General features: G+C 41.2%; 1 protein-coding gene across 7 annotated transcripts in view; it reads right to left on the bottom strand.

Moving 5' to 3' along the window:
• CCSER1 (coiled-coil serine rich protein 1) overlaps positions 1 to 14,500 on the bottom strand; it is a 1,044,860-nt gene that overhangs the window by 366,991 nt on the left and 663,369 nt on the right. The window contains exon 10 of one of the 7 annotated variants that reach the window (XM_045019271.1): positions 3,338 to 3,490. The exons of 5 other annotated variants lie outside the window; for them this stretch is intronic. In XM_045019271.1, coding sequence (XP_044875206.1) covers positions 3,368 to 3,490 — 123 coding nt within the window. In that variant the 3' untranslated portion in view covers positions 3,338 to 3,367. Of the gene's footprint in view, positions 1 to 3,337; positions 3,491 to 14,500 lie in introns of those variants that run through there. One more of the 7 variants, XM_045019276.1, reaches the window with a different exon arrangement.

The following is a 14,500-nucleotide window of genomic DNA, read 5'->3' as shown; positions in this document are numbered from 1 at the left end:
CCTGTCCTCCAGCCTGCGGTCCTGCAGGACATCAACAAGGCGACGAAGCGTGTCCGTTTGTTCCTTCATGAGACCAAGCAGCGTTTGGGTGGTCTGCTGGTCTTCCTGCCGCCACCTATCCTCACGTTCCATGAGTGTGCGATGCTGCTCACATAGGGTCTCCCTCCAGTGTTTCTGCTCTGCAGCCTCTGCTCGGGAGCAGGCCATCAGTTCAGCGAACATGTCGTCCCTAGTCTTCTTCTTTCGCCGTCTAATCATTGCCAGTCTCTGCGAGGGGGATGCCGGGGCAGTCCGGGAAGGAGCCGAAGCTGTGTGATGGGGAAAGTTAGTGATTTCCTTGTACAGATACATTCTGGCGAACAGTGAACACCGTCTAGTCAATTTCTATGAAGAAGACCGTACCGGACAACAAGTGTCACGTGGTCTCCAGAGAAGCACAACATTTTGGCCTACGCTCTGATTGGCTGCGCCATTGAACAGGAGAGCGGAGAAGTCGGGAGAGATAGCAGAATCCCTCTAGCAGAGAGTCCTGGTAAGCCTTACAGTACATTATGCTTATCAGTTAACGGATAGCTGTGCCGTCGTGCTAAAGGCAATCTGGAAATCAGATACTATGACCCTTTTGCAGCCACTCCCGACACTGCAGGGGAAAGATCAATGTATGCTTTTCCTGTGTGGCCTACAGCACGTGGCTGCTAAGCGCGGGGCTTTGTTATGCAAAGTATAAGTAAACCATTAAGAACAGTAACTATTCGCTAATTGCCCTAATTAGATGCAGCACTTCAGTAACGAGATTACCCTGAGGCGTGTCTCTCGAGTGCAGAAAGAAAGGATGTTAAGGGAAGCACTTCACCGACCGGGACCCTACGCGGCCATGCTGGTAGAGGCGATGGTTCCCCTGTATCTGAGGATGTCGTGGCGTGGAAGAGTGAGCTTCACCGGAGGACCAAATAAGGCACCTCCCTCTTCCTCGAAACCTCCTGCGGAGGGTATTTGAGGAACTGTTTGAAGCATTTGTGGAATTGTCCATGGAGGACTATTGTTCCATCCCAATCTGTGTAGACCTACTGTTCGTTTAGTTTCCCTTTAAAAACTTTTAGATATAGTATTTATAGATAGAATTTATATTTTTGGTATACATGTTTTCGAGCAAATAAATATTTTCTTGTTTATACGACTTACCGCCTGATCCTTCCCCTGACTCTGAGTCCGGGTTCACGGCCGGTGAGGGTTGGTAGGGGATCTCTGTGAGGGTGATGAAGAGATCCTGGCTGTCAGGGAAAGCGGCATTGTGTTCGCTGTCGCCTGCGCCTTCCTCCACGGACCCTTCGTCGTCTTGCCCATCGGCGAACATCGAGTAGGAACTGTCCTGGCTCACTATGCCATCCACTGAGTCCACGGTCACTGGTGGGACAGTGGTGGCAGACCCACCGAGAATGGCATGCAGTGCCTCATAGAAGCGGCATGTCTGGGGCTGTGCTCCGGAGCGTCCGTTTGCCGCTCTGACTTTTTGATAGCCTTGCCTCAGGTCCTTGACTTTCACGCGGCACTGCATCGCATCCCGGCTGTATCCTTTCTGTGTCATGGCTTGGGAGACCTTCTCGAAGGTCTTTGCATTACGCTTGTTGGAGCGCAGCTCCGACAGCACAGACTCCTCGCCCCACACAGTGATCAGATCCTGGACTTCCCGGTCTGTCCATGCTGGGGATCTCTTTCTATTCTTGCATTGGGCTGACTCCTCTGCTGGAGAGCTCTGCATCGTTGCAGGTGCCGCGGAGCTCGCCCCGATGTCAAAGCAAGAAATGAGATTCTAACTGTCCAGACAGGAAAAGGATTTCAAATTTTCCCGGGTCATTTCCTGTGTGGCTGCTCAGAACATCCAAGCTCGGACTGCTGTCCAGAGCGTCAACAGAGTGGTGCAGTGTGGGATAGCTCCCGGAGCTACTAAGTTCGATTTGCATCCACACCTAGCCTAATTCGAGCTAGCAAGTGCGAATTTAGCGTTACTCCACCTGTCGGGGTGGAGTACCAAATTCGAACTAAGGAGCCCCCTAGTTCGAATTAAATGGCTTCCTGGTGTGGACGGTTGAGCGATTAGTTCGAATTAACGCTGCTAAATTCGATTTAAGATCCTAGTGTAGACCAGGCCTTAGATTCTGGAACACAAGAGGGAAGCCTTTAAAAGATTAGTGGCTTGCCAAGGAGCTGCAAGCTGGCTAAATTTAGCCACTAAGGACAGGTTTCTCTGTTTAAGACTGTATCATCTACCATGCTCCACAGTTTAATTTGGAGGGTTTTAAAAAGAAATTGAAAATAAATAACTCTCCTTTGCATGTCTTTAATTATAATAAAAAATCTGTAATTCACACCTCACGCCATTTGTTCAATGTCACAACCCTTCTTTCACCCTCTCCCAGTGTCCCCGATAGAGCACACTTCCCCTGCTACCAGTTTTAATCCCAGTATGTAAGATAGAAACCAGCAGATGTGAGATGGGGTACATTATGGTGTGCAGGATGGAATGTTGCAAAGGGAACTGCTGTGGACCTATGAGGAGGTCTCAGTAGTACAGAAAGCCAGCAGCAGTGAGCGGCAAAATGTAATCACGTGGGGTTGGATTGCAGTGTTTTGATTGGGGCTGGTGGACTAGTGGTGACCGAGGGAGGAGGGAAGGGCTTCATTTTGTAAAGGTTAAGAGGTGGGAGAGAGCACAAACTGTAAGGGAGAGACAGAGGAAAAGAGAGAGAAGGACATAGCTGAAAATGAGCGTACTCATCTACAGGAACAGCATAGCATGAGCTATGGTAGTACAGGCTTCCCCACATCATACCACCACTGTTCCTCCAGCGTAAGTGAATTGCACTTTAATCCCAGATGACTGGGGTAAGGAGAGTAGAACGAGTGGGATTTGAATAACATGCAAGTTTAAAACTCTCAATTATTTAAATGGGAGCAGAGTGGAGCCAACACTGAGCACTTTTGAAAACCCCACACTTAGTCTTTGCTGATCTATTAAATGCTGGCACACCACAGAACTCAGCCATGCAAGAGGAATGATGGTGGGTGGTAGGCAATAGGATTCAGTCAATACCCTTTACATAATTTGAGCCCAGTTTCAGCGTGCTATTGAACAGAAAACCACTTTCTGGAGATGAGATGTTAAAACTAAACAGAATTTTGTTAACATTCAAAATGAACAAATTGAAAAATTGTCTTGTTTTTTACAGAGAGGAATTGTTTAATGTTCTTTTCTCTATTTAAAGTGGTTACCAGGAGAACCATTTCCATAACAAATAAGCACATTATGTGCCAACTATGGTACAAAACACTGCTACTGTAATATCAGTTTAATACACATTTAATGTCTTCAGGAAAAAATAAGTTGGTTCCCATATTCTGTAGTTCCATTTGATGAAGCATATCTGTGGCAAAATATTTGGAGTAGATCATCTGAGAACAGTCTGGAATCACAATAACACTGTGTCACTGCCTGTACATTTGGAAAGAATTAATGAATACTTAGTTCTGTTTTTAGCCCAGCAAACCATATTAGATCAGTGGACAGATTTAAAATAAAAAGATGAAAATTCAAAGAGTATGTGGAAATGTGAGAAAAGTGCCAATATTCATAAACAGATCAACCAATATTAAGAAATTAAACCTGGGACTATTCGATAAAATTAGTATGTAAAGGGTTGGGAACTTTTGCCAGCCTCCACTGAAATCGGTTTTCATTGTGATGATACTTGTGTCACACTTACAGTTTAGCCACACAGTGATATAAGACTGGTGGCACAGGTATGGCTGGCCTGGGTCAGCTGACTCGGAACTATAAAATTGCTACATAGATGTCTGGGTGCAGGCTTCGGCCAGGGCTCTGGGACCCTCTACCATCATGGGGTCCCAGAGCCCTGGCTCCAGCCCAAGCCAAAATATCTACAGCACAATTTTATAGCCTTACAGCCCAAGTCATCTGACCCAGGCGCTAAGACTCGGTGCCACTGTTTTATTAATTGCAGGGTAAACATTCCCCTACAAGCCTAGCAATCTAATATTAGACACAAAATAATGTATAAAAAGGATGTAGGTGAAATTCAAACTAATTATGCTGTCCCTGTGAAGCCTATTGATACAAATTTGACCACTAAAATTGATTTAATGATTTTTTTGATGTGAGAAAAGATATCAACCAAACTTTTCAAGACATTCTTCATCTGTTACACTGAATCAACAACTTTTTAAAAAAAAGTTAACATCATCCTGACATTATACGTTAAGTTTATAATACAGATGTTTTTAAACAATGAAGCAGTGTGGGTCCCGAGGGTCCAGGGCACAGGGCTAAGTCAGATTGGGGTTCACAAAAGGTCACAGAGAGAAGGGCTGGTGGTAGCGGGGCGGGGTGTCTATTCCTGAGGTCACTAACTTGCAGTGTAAATTTGGGAAAGTCACTTGGAGCCAGAGTTCAAAAGGTATTTAGGTGCCTAAAGTTACAGATAGATGCCTTGCGCCTTCCCAAAGCACCTAAGCATACGAGGCACTCAGCTCCCATTGACGCAATGGTAATTAGGTGCTTAACTCACATAGGTTCTTTTGTAAACCCAGTTAGGCATGTATCTGCATGTTTAGCACCTAATGTTTGCAAATCTGGCTTTTCACTTACCTCGTTGGTAAAATAGGGTTAATGATACCCACAACTGTAAAGCAGAATTATATCACTAGATAAAAAGTGCTATATTGGTATTTAGTATTGTTAGGATTGCCAAATCAAATGTCTCCACTGACAACAATCTCAAAAGATTCTACCTCGTGTTATGGGGCCATGTTCAGTTTTTATATGTGTTTCATTCATAGAATCGTACAAGAATAGAGTTGGAAGAAACCTCAGGAGGTCATCTAGTCCAACTACCTGCTCGAAGCAGGACCCACACCAACTAAATCATCCCAGCCAGGACTTTGTCAAGCCTGACCTTAAAAACCTCTAAGGATGGAGATTCCACCACCTCCCTATTCAAATTAACTTACATCACCTTTGAAAAACTACTATAAAAATTCCCCAGACAAAATTTAATTGTCAGTCTCACTATGACAGAGATAATAAACAACCCAATGATATCTAACGCATCCATTTTTTAAAGCAAATTGCCCCAAATCAAAACAAAAGGATTTCCTCTGCTCACATTTAAAATGTGCTCTCAGTTGGTAGAAATCCACCCACATGTAACAAAATATTTTGGAAGTTTTTTTGATCCATGTTTTACAGACTATACAATTTCTTGAGTTACAGAGAAATATGAAGAGTGAAATGATGCAACGGCAGCAGATGGTTTTAAATACAATTTGACAACCAGTTTCAGTTATAGTTTTGACTGAGTAAAAAATTGAAAGGTAACTTGTACTAACTCAGTAGCCTGAATTGGGAAACTAAACTACACCAAATGTAATTTCTAAACTTGTTACAGATGTAATTTTATGCTACGAAAGTTTGCTATATAAACTATTAATTGAAAAATCACTATAGTGTACAAGTGATGAATTTCATCTGCAGACTCAGTACAGATTTTTTAGAATATTGTCCTGCAAGCGACACAACCAAAACTAAAGCATCTCTGCAGATTTCATCCCTTTTTCAGAGATATGTCTTGCTCTGATTTTGAAAGTCTGCTTATCCTAAAAGAAACATTTCTACTTTCTTTATAAAATATTTATGATTGCCTTTAACACAATGTATTTTTCAGCATGCTAGTTTCAATTTACTGCATAAGTATTTTAGTTTGTAAGAATAGTAAAATAGAAATATTTATGGATAACAGTAAAAGTTACCCACTCAAACACCTCACTCCCTTAAATCAATGTGTGGATTCACACTAATAAAATTGTCATTAGTTATTTTAATTTATCAGAAAATGGGCCTGAAGTGGAATACAGTTCATTTAGTTCAATGTTCTGGTCCCATGACGAAAATGACATGGTATTTACCTCAGCTCATGGAGCACTAACTTGAGTAATGAGAATATAACCTATTTGCAAATGCAAATAAAATGTAACAGTGCTTAATTAGTATAGGCAAATATAAATTTAGCAAATTGCTTAAAACATTTTATCTACTATGTTCAAATTATAACATCTATGTATACAAATTTAGAGATTATATTCTGTGTAACCAGCTGTAAATTTTTAAAGCAATGTACTAATCTTAGATTGTCTTTGCAAATGGAATTAACTAGCATTAGTAATAACATATGCAAGTGGAAATTAAATGTGACTCACACTTGCCCCAAATATAGACAAAATGAAGACAATGTTACTTTTTTGGTTACATTTCCACATAAAATGGATGTCAATAACTGATCAGATAATTTTGCAAACATTCAGGGAGAAAAGGAAATTTCATGTCAAAGATGTTGGGCACCTTCAATTCCCACTGAAGTTAAAGCTGTGATCCTACAATCAGATTGCTTTGGCTTGGACCCTAGAACCCACTGAACTCTGCACTGGGGGCTTCATTGATAAAGGCCAGAATGTGGAACAATTCAAGAGGTTCCAAACTGTAAGACAGAAAATTGTTCTCCCTCCTGCAAAAAAAATAAAATAAATAATTTCCTTTATTATTTAAATATTGGGCGTCTGCATAAACTATGTATGGTGAATGCTGTCTTCTAGCACGTATCTAAACCTACACAACCTCATACAACAATTGGATACTATGGGAGCTTAATGAACTACAAATGTTATACAAAGCAAGGTATCTATTAGACGTGGTTATCTGCAGATGAAATAGCATGTTCTTGCTTTCTATTTACTTAAAATGTAACATCTTTGATACCCACAGAGATAGGCAAGATGTTGGTGGGTAGATGTGTACAGTTTCATTATACAATGAAGATATTAAAAGGTTCACTATAGAGGTGTCATTACTTGACTCAATAACTCAAGATGTATGAAGTTTTTCATCAAAGTGGGGTTAAAAACGCTACGTGTAGAAAATACAAAATCACACCATTTAATGTTAGGGTGTAGAGTTAGGGCTAGATTGAGCCCGTAAACTCAGCAATGTGTAATGATTGATATGACGCTTTTGCCGCCACAGGAGAGTCCTGCTTTGCCCTTTATGCTGGCGGAAAGTAATTTACTGCAGCCCTTTACTGCACATTGGTTACTAGCCCCGCACCTTGTGCCATCACAGTTCTTCTGGCCCGTGAAGGGGTCGGAGAGGGGAGAAGCAGCCTCATTGGCACAGGAGGAAAATTTCAGTACTGCATGCTTGAAGCGGCTTCTCTACTTCTCCTTCTGCACCTGAGGAGGGAAGCTCTATTATGCAAATGAAAGGATATGATGGTGCAAAAAACGTGTATTCCATCAAATGATACTTTTTTAACGCGAATGCCTTGTAATCTGGTACCACAAAATGCACCACATGCCTGTGTATACAATTGTCTAGCCAAACTCCTACAAGCCTAGTTTTGCAGAAAATGTTAGGCACCTGTGGCCAGATTTACAAAGATGCAAATAGATGCCTTACAAAATGTCTAAGCAGGTTAGGTGACTAACTCCCTTCAATTTTGTAAACAAACTCTCATTAGGACTGTGCCAAAGTGAGAATTTCTGTAATTATTTGGTGAACCCTATGTGTGCCTGAGTTTCCCCTATATGTTGCATTGCTGTCCAGTGGAGTGGAGAAGGTATTAACTTTGCTCTCATGGCAGACATAGCTGTGTGTGTCACCTCCCTCTCTGGATGGAATGAATACAGTCACAATAAGGAACTGGCTGAAACCAACCCAGATCAACAAGGGGTCTAAAGAGACAATGATACTTTTAGCAGGGAAGCTGAGCAGAAACCCCAGCTAGAAAACAAAGGGCTAGGTAGAGTGAGGTGGGGGATAAGTTGGCTCTGAAAGAAGCTTGAAGGCTCTTTCACCTGGGAACTGACTAAGGGAGGAAGTCAGAGGGAGACAGGGGGAGCCTCAAAGTGGAGTTCATTACAGCTTGGCTCGGTAGATTGCTCTGGGCTGACCAAACTGATGATGCTTTAACCTTTATGTCTCTGTGCTAACCTAAGGACTTCCTATAATGTGTTCCAGGTAACTAGTCAGCCCTACTATTTTGAAAAATGCTGCTTGAACATCACTCTATATACTTGGTGAGGTGCATTAATCCCTGAGGATTGTTCAAGTCTCTGCCAGGAGCGTACATCAGTTGGACTTGCTGAACAGAGCACATGGCATGAAGCAGGAATGCTGAAGATGCAGAGGGTCAGTCTTAGGAGGTGACGAGGCCACATGACCTATGCTGAACGATGAGTGAAACTCCTTTTGGTGGTCTGGCACACTGAAAGGGTTCCTCCAAGACACTATTCCTAAGCTGGGTGCCTAGCACTGATCCTGTGGATCCTTGACAAGGACAAAGATCTGTGCCCATGTATGGCTCCAATTCAGCAAAACACTTAAGCATATGATTAAATTTAAGAGCATACTTAGTTCCATTGTTTTCAATGGATAAATTCACCACATATTTACATATTTTGCTGAATTAGGACCTCTGGGCTGAAATCTGATATCAGTACAAACATTTCTGCTCATTGAACCATATGGATGAGGCATATTATGCTGCTTATAAGCTAAATATTTCTCATTAAGCAGGAAAAAATCACAGCCAAAAAGGTATGTCCTCACACAGTAAGTAATTTAACCCTATACAAAAATAAAATAGTTAACTGGTTATGTCAATATGTTTTAAAGTAATTTAGATAAATATTACGTTACCATTACAGTTCCTATGTTAACTGAAGAAAGGCATTCACTCAGAGACCAGATCAACATGTATCAACACTTTACTCCTTCTCATGACAACCTTAACTCTGACCCACCGGGCAACATTTCTGAATTGTTTCAACATACATCATTAGTTAATGCATACTCTTCTATTACTTCATGTATGTGACCATTATTATGTACAGTAAAAGTGATATGAATACGTTTTATAAATGACATTTTATAAATATATTGCCTCTTGGGACAGAGTGAATGTTCTAGAAATGAATAAAGAAAGATTATTTTTTGAGATTGTAGGTAAAGTGAATGTTTATACTGTTAAGTTAATGTAAGAACTGTAAGTGTAATAAAATATTTATTATTCTTAACTGGCCATTTCCAAGCTTTAATTTTTTGTAAAGGCTTTTAAAGGGTCTTTAATCATTGCTTTTGCATAAGGATCGAGTGTTTAGTCTAGCAATTTAATATTCAGTTAAAGCTTTTTTGGTCCAGTTCTCTTTTGAAAACTATATTAATAAAGTATTTCTGCAATACGTACTGCAAAGACAAGCAGATTACTATGATCTTTTGCATGTTAGGAATTTAAATGATTTCCTTTTGATTACCTCTGCAGTTATATAACAAGTTACTTTAAAAAGGCAGAAGGTGAAAAAATGGATTATTTTTCTAAGCACTGGAATACAATGATTTTAAAAAAATCACTGAAGTTAACATACGGGAAATGCAGCCCACTCTCTCAGAGTCCTGAAATTACTATCTGACACCCAAACTGTGTTCGGTAGATGAAAATAGTCCTTCCTTGATGACATTTTGTGGTGTGTTTTGGCCCCCGTTTTCACTTACCTCTACTATGATTTTATTTAATCTTACAGCAATAACTCTTGATTAAATTCAAATTCTTGGCTAGCTACCTTAGGGGAATACTATGTAATCACAGGTTGGATATCTTTTTATTTCCCTCTGCTGAGCTAGAGCCTTATCACAAAACCCATTTTTTAAACTACACCGTGATAAGTCTTCAAGGTCAATTATCAGTCACTCTAGGGGGAGAAAGGTAAAATTGCTATAGGCCAAGTTCTGTCTTTACATCTGCACCTCCCTGTGAAGTCAATGGAACTCAACCATATACATCCAAGAGTATAACTAAGATCCTTTTATTTATGTGGAATTTTCTTGTTATACAATTGCAGAGCAATTACATTGTTTACAGCCTGTAAAATGAAGTATTAGAAAATGGTGTGTAAGTGGGATATATCTAGAGACAGCTCCTGATGCCTGTTAAAGCATTTTTGCTTTGCTCTGGTGGCAAAAGACAGTTTCACACCTGGTTTTCTGAGGAATTCTTTCCTTCACCTTGTCACGTTGGAATCTCAGGGTGGTGTAAGGCTGGCTGTACACCTTCTTGCAACCCCTGATATATGGAGCATGTCCATGGAAGAAAGGGGGCACGGACAGGGAATTGCAATCTGAGCCATTCTAACAGCCAGGGATCAGCCATAGGCATCCAAGCATCAGATGCAGCAGTACTACAGCTACTCTATCTTTTGCCAAGTACCAAACCAACACTCCCAGGATTACAGTAATACAAAGGTTCCGCTGAGCTTCCCACACTCTGCTGAACACTTCATGAACAGTCCCCACAATCTGCCCCATAATTATGTGTACAGTACTCCATGGAATTCTCAAGACACCTAATGTCCAGATGACTTCAGATGGATTGAGTTGGTTACGTTCAATTGAGGGGGGGGGAAATCAGGGTGGAAATAGTTTTTAGCTCAGATCACATTTTGGGTTTGAGGATACACTGGGCCTGGGGCTTGGGCTTTGATGATGCCAAAATCCGTTGAACGGTTCTCATGAGATTCTCTCAGTTTGAGATTTCCTCAGTCTTCAGAAAGAGTTGGAAAACAAGCTACTTATATTTTTGGAAGGAGTCAAAAAAAAGACGCAAAGATCTGAATCTGAACTGCCATGAACAGTGGGATGTGTTTGCAGTTGAGGATGGGGCTCAATCCCATCTCTACATATATCTATGTAATGATCTTAAATCACCCCTTTGTGCTCTGAGAGAACCATTTCAAGGATCTGTGGAGGAATTTTTATGGGGCTGCATTTTCAAAGACTTGTTAGGCTACAAATTTTTCAGTATCAAGATTTATGACAAAAAAGTAGTGTATGGTCATATAGACATGATATTCTTGCCATAGTTAGAACCAGTCCACTTTTCGGAAAGCTACACAAGTCTCAGGACAGAAGCCAGGCAAAGACCTTATAGAGATGTCATGGGGGCTGTGCCTGGAGCACCTTCCTTTGGCAGGCATCAGCATGCCAGGCACACGTGCCTCAGTTTCCCTCCTCCTGAGTTCTCACCAACAGTCCAGTCTTTCTTAGTGCAAATGGCCCTTGTGGGGTTCATTTACTGCAGAAGTTCCATTCAAATAAATGATAACAAAACATTTCCCATGGCCAGAATATCCCTAGCATAGTCCAAACTGTACTTACAATTTACAGTACCAACATCCCTCACCATGCCTCAGCTCATCAGCACAGTCCCAGTGCATTCCTCACCATGCCACACCTATCCAGCACAGACCCAGCATCTCTCCTCATGTCTCTCTCTGGCAGGACAGCCATCCCAGCTGGACTGCTACCTCACTCTTCCCAGATGGAACCCCTCAGACTCTCTGCTAGGAGATCATCCCAACACTCTTGTTGTTCCCTGGGTCCATCTCTGCAGCCTGGAGATGTCAGCAGGTAAGCCCCTCCGCTACTGCCCGGCCTTCAGCCCTTTTTGGCCCTTGGCACCAGCTCTCCAGCTTGTAGCCAACGGGCATCTCCTTCTGCTGTTGCTACTCCTGTCTCGGTCCTCTGAAGTCCTTGTCCCCTGGCTCTCTGGCTTGGGGACATCAGCAAACCCCTCTTACTGCTCGCCTAGCCTTCTCCTGGGTGTGAAACAGTCCCCTAGCCCATTCTTCCCTCTTCCCAGGAACAGCCTGCAGAGAGCTTTCTGCTCTCTACAGCTCTACCCAAGGACCTCCTTCAGTTTCCTGACTGATACTCACACACTGCGTCTCTTCCAACTCACTCAGTCTCCCTGATCCTTTATAGCCCCCAGATGCATCTCCACCAAATGGGAACACCTATCCAGACACAGGGGAGCTGGACCTACCTCATTTTCAGTAGCTAGCCACCCTGTGACAAGAGGTTCTTATAAAGTTAAGAAGTGCTGCTAGCAACAGCTCCAAACTTTGCTTCCAAAAATATATACACCACTGTTTATGGGTTAATTCCAGAGTCTGGCATCTGGATCCTCCAGCTGCCAAATATGCTATGTCTGCTTCCACAGCTGTTAACTAGTCTCCTTCTAAAGAAATAGTAAGATGAAGAAGTGAGAAAAATGCTAACAGTAGCAGGAGAAAGTGTCAAGATATTCAGTTATCATTGTTATTTGTAATTGCCTATGCATGTGCCAAAGGCTAGTGTGTCCGTAACAGTACTGTGCTGGTTCAATATGTATGAAGGAAATCTGTAGTTAACACAACAGTTCAATAAGCTACTACGAGCCTGTATAAATATGTTCTCGGGACAGAAAAGCAAAAGTAGCTATGAATTCATACAGAATTCATTTTAGTCTTTCATTTAACTTCCCTTTTCCATTGAAGGTAGACAAATAGACTAATATTATCAAGACTAAGCAATGGTTTACATATTAGAATATTTATTGAAATGTATGATTGCTTCTCAATTAGTATCAAATCCTGCTCAACTTAACTCACACAAGCAGTCTTACTGATTTCACTGAGATTTCTCCTGCAAGATAAATAGGATTTGGTTCCTGTGGTTTTACCACTGATGAAAGTTATTATTGCTTCTGCCTGCTAATGTGCTTAATTTCAGCACTTGCAGTCCTGCCCTCATTAACAACCTCTTTTAGATGCTGTCAGTAACATATATTTTCATATAATCTTTCAAGCTATCTAAATACAGAGATCAGTGGTCCAATGTCAGTGGAGGAGATATCTAGGAAAGATAATAGCATCACAGGCAATACACCTCTACCCCGATATAACGCTGTCCTCAGGAGCCAAAAAATCTTACCACGTTATAGGTGAAACCGTGTTATAATGAACTTGTTTTGATCCGCTGGAGCGTGCAGCCCCCCCGGAGCACTGCTTTACCGTGTTATATCCGAATTTGTGTTGTATCGGGTCATATTATATCAGGGTAGAGGTGTAAATGTTTTAAGAGGGGCTTGAAAGAAGGGAGGATTGTTGACTGACTGGTGCATGAGAAGACAGAGGCACAAGCACAAAGATCACCAGGGAAGAAGACACAAAGGCAAGAGGATACATAGAGTGATTAGGAGAAGAGTTGGGAAGAGGAAAATCAAAGGAGGAAATAACAGCAGAGGCAAAAGAAAGGACAAGTTGTACCGGGCCTTGGAGAGAAGTCTGAAATAAGATGAAAGGAAGCCAGTGAAGGTATTCAAAGATAATTAGAGTAAAAAGAGATAACATGATAACTTGAATAAGATTATGCTGCTGAGATATCAATAGTATATGACAAGGTCAATGTAGGCTACAGAGTCAGTTCAGCATTCACTGGTTTATTTATGTGTAAGGTCTCTGACTAAGATGCTTCGCTATTCAAGTGACTTGTGAATGCCTTCTTGATGTATGCAGTGGGAGGCTTCTCCACATGAAAGATTATGTGTCATCAAAACCAAACAAAGCTTGTGGAGCAAATCTCCTGAGTGTATTTTGATCACAGAAAGCATCCCTAATGGGAAATGTCATGGTAAGTGTTATTCCATCAACATGTCACCTGCAGACAATCTGGTTAATTAACTGCACATTACAGAGAGATATCTGATGAGACTCAATCAATATGTTTGGTAAAAATAAAGTAAGTTCAAAATTAAAATGTCAACGTGCATAAGGAGGAGCATGGGAATTGTTTTTTGTTGTATAACTCACCTTAATGTGCTATGGTAACTCAGGGCACTGTATCGGAGACCTAAACTGAGCAATAGTGTCATGTTGTGGTTTCTACACTTCTGAAATCTAAACTTTCTCCAGCAAAGAATATTGATCTGTATTCTGTAAATTCTTGTTAAAGGTTTTCCCTCTTGCTGATGGCTAAAAAAAAATCAGAAAGATCAGAATGCCTCCTCTGACATACGGTAAAGAATCTACAGACAACAATGCAGGGGTTTCAGAACGGTTTAATGCTTTGTGTAACTTTAAGACTTTCGTCTTCATGGAAGCTTCTTCTGAAGGAGTACTGTATCCAGCCATGTTAAATCCTCTGTGGAGATCAATATAGATGCTCTTCCAGGTTCATTTAATAGCATTTTGGTTTGGTCTTACAATAATCAGTCAATTTAATTCAAGAACATGCTGAGTGGCTTTCCAACACGTGGGCTCAAGTATCAAAACATGTTTTTTGTTCTTATGCAGAAATATTGGCACTAATCAGAGAGTAATTAAATTTACCAAGAGTAAAAGCAGAGCATTATATTAATTTCTTACAACCTGAGGGTTAGAGAAACAACTGACAGAATACTACAAGAAAGAAATAGAGCAGATGTGAGTGTCTGACACTGAAGAACAGACTAACAGAAAAGAAATCTTGCCTTTAGTCTCTCTAAGTCAAATTCTATAGTCTTTACTTCAGGGGAGTTTTGCCCAAGTGTATGTACGTACACACACACGCGCGCACACACAC

This window comes from Mauremys mutica, chromosome 5 (genome assembly GCF_020497125.1).
Source record: "Mauremys mutica isolate MM-2020 ecotype Southern chromosome 5, ASM2049712v1, whole genome shotgun sequence".
NCBI lineage: Eukaryota > Metazoa > Chordata > Testudines > Geoemydidae > Mauremys > Mauremys mutica.
The sequence above is the reverse complement of the archived record's forward strand: the minus strand, read 5'-3'. Positions and strand labels throughout refer to the sequence as shown.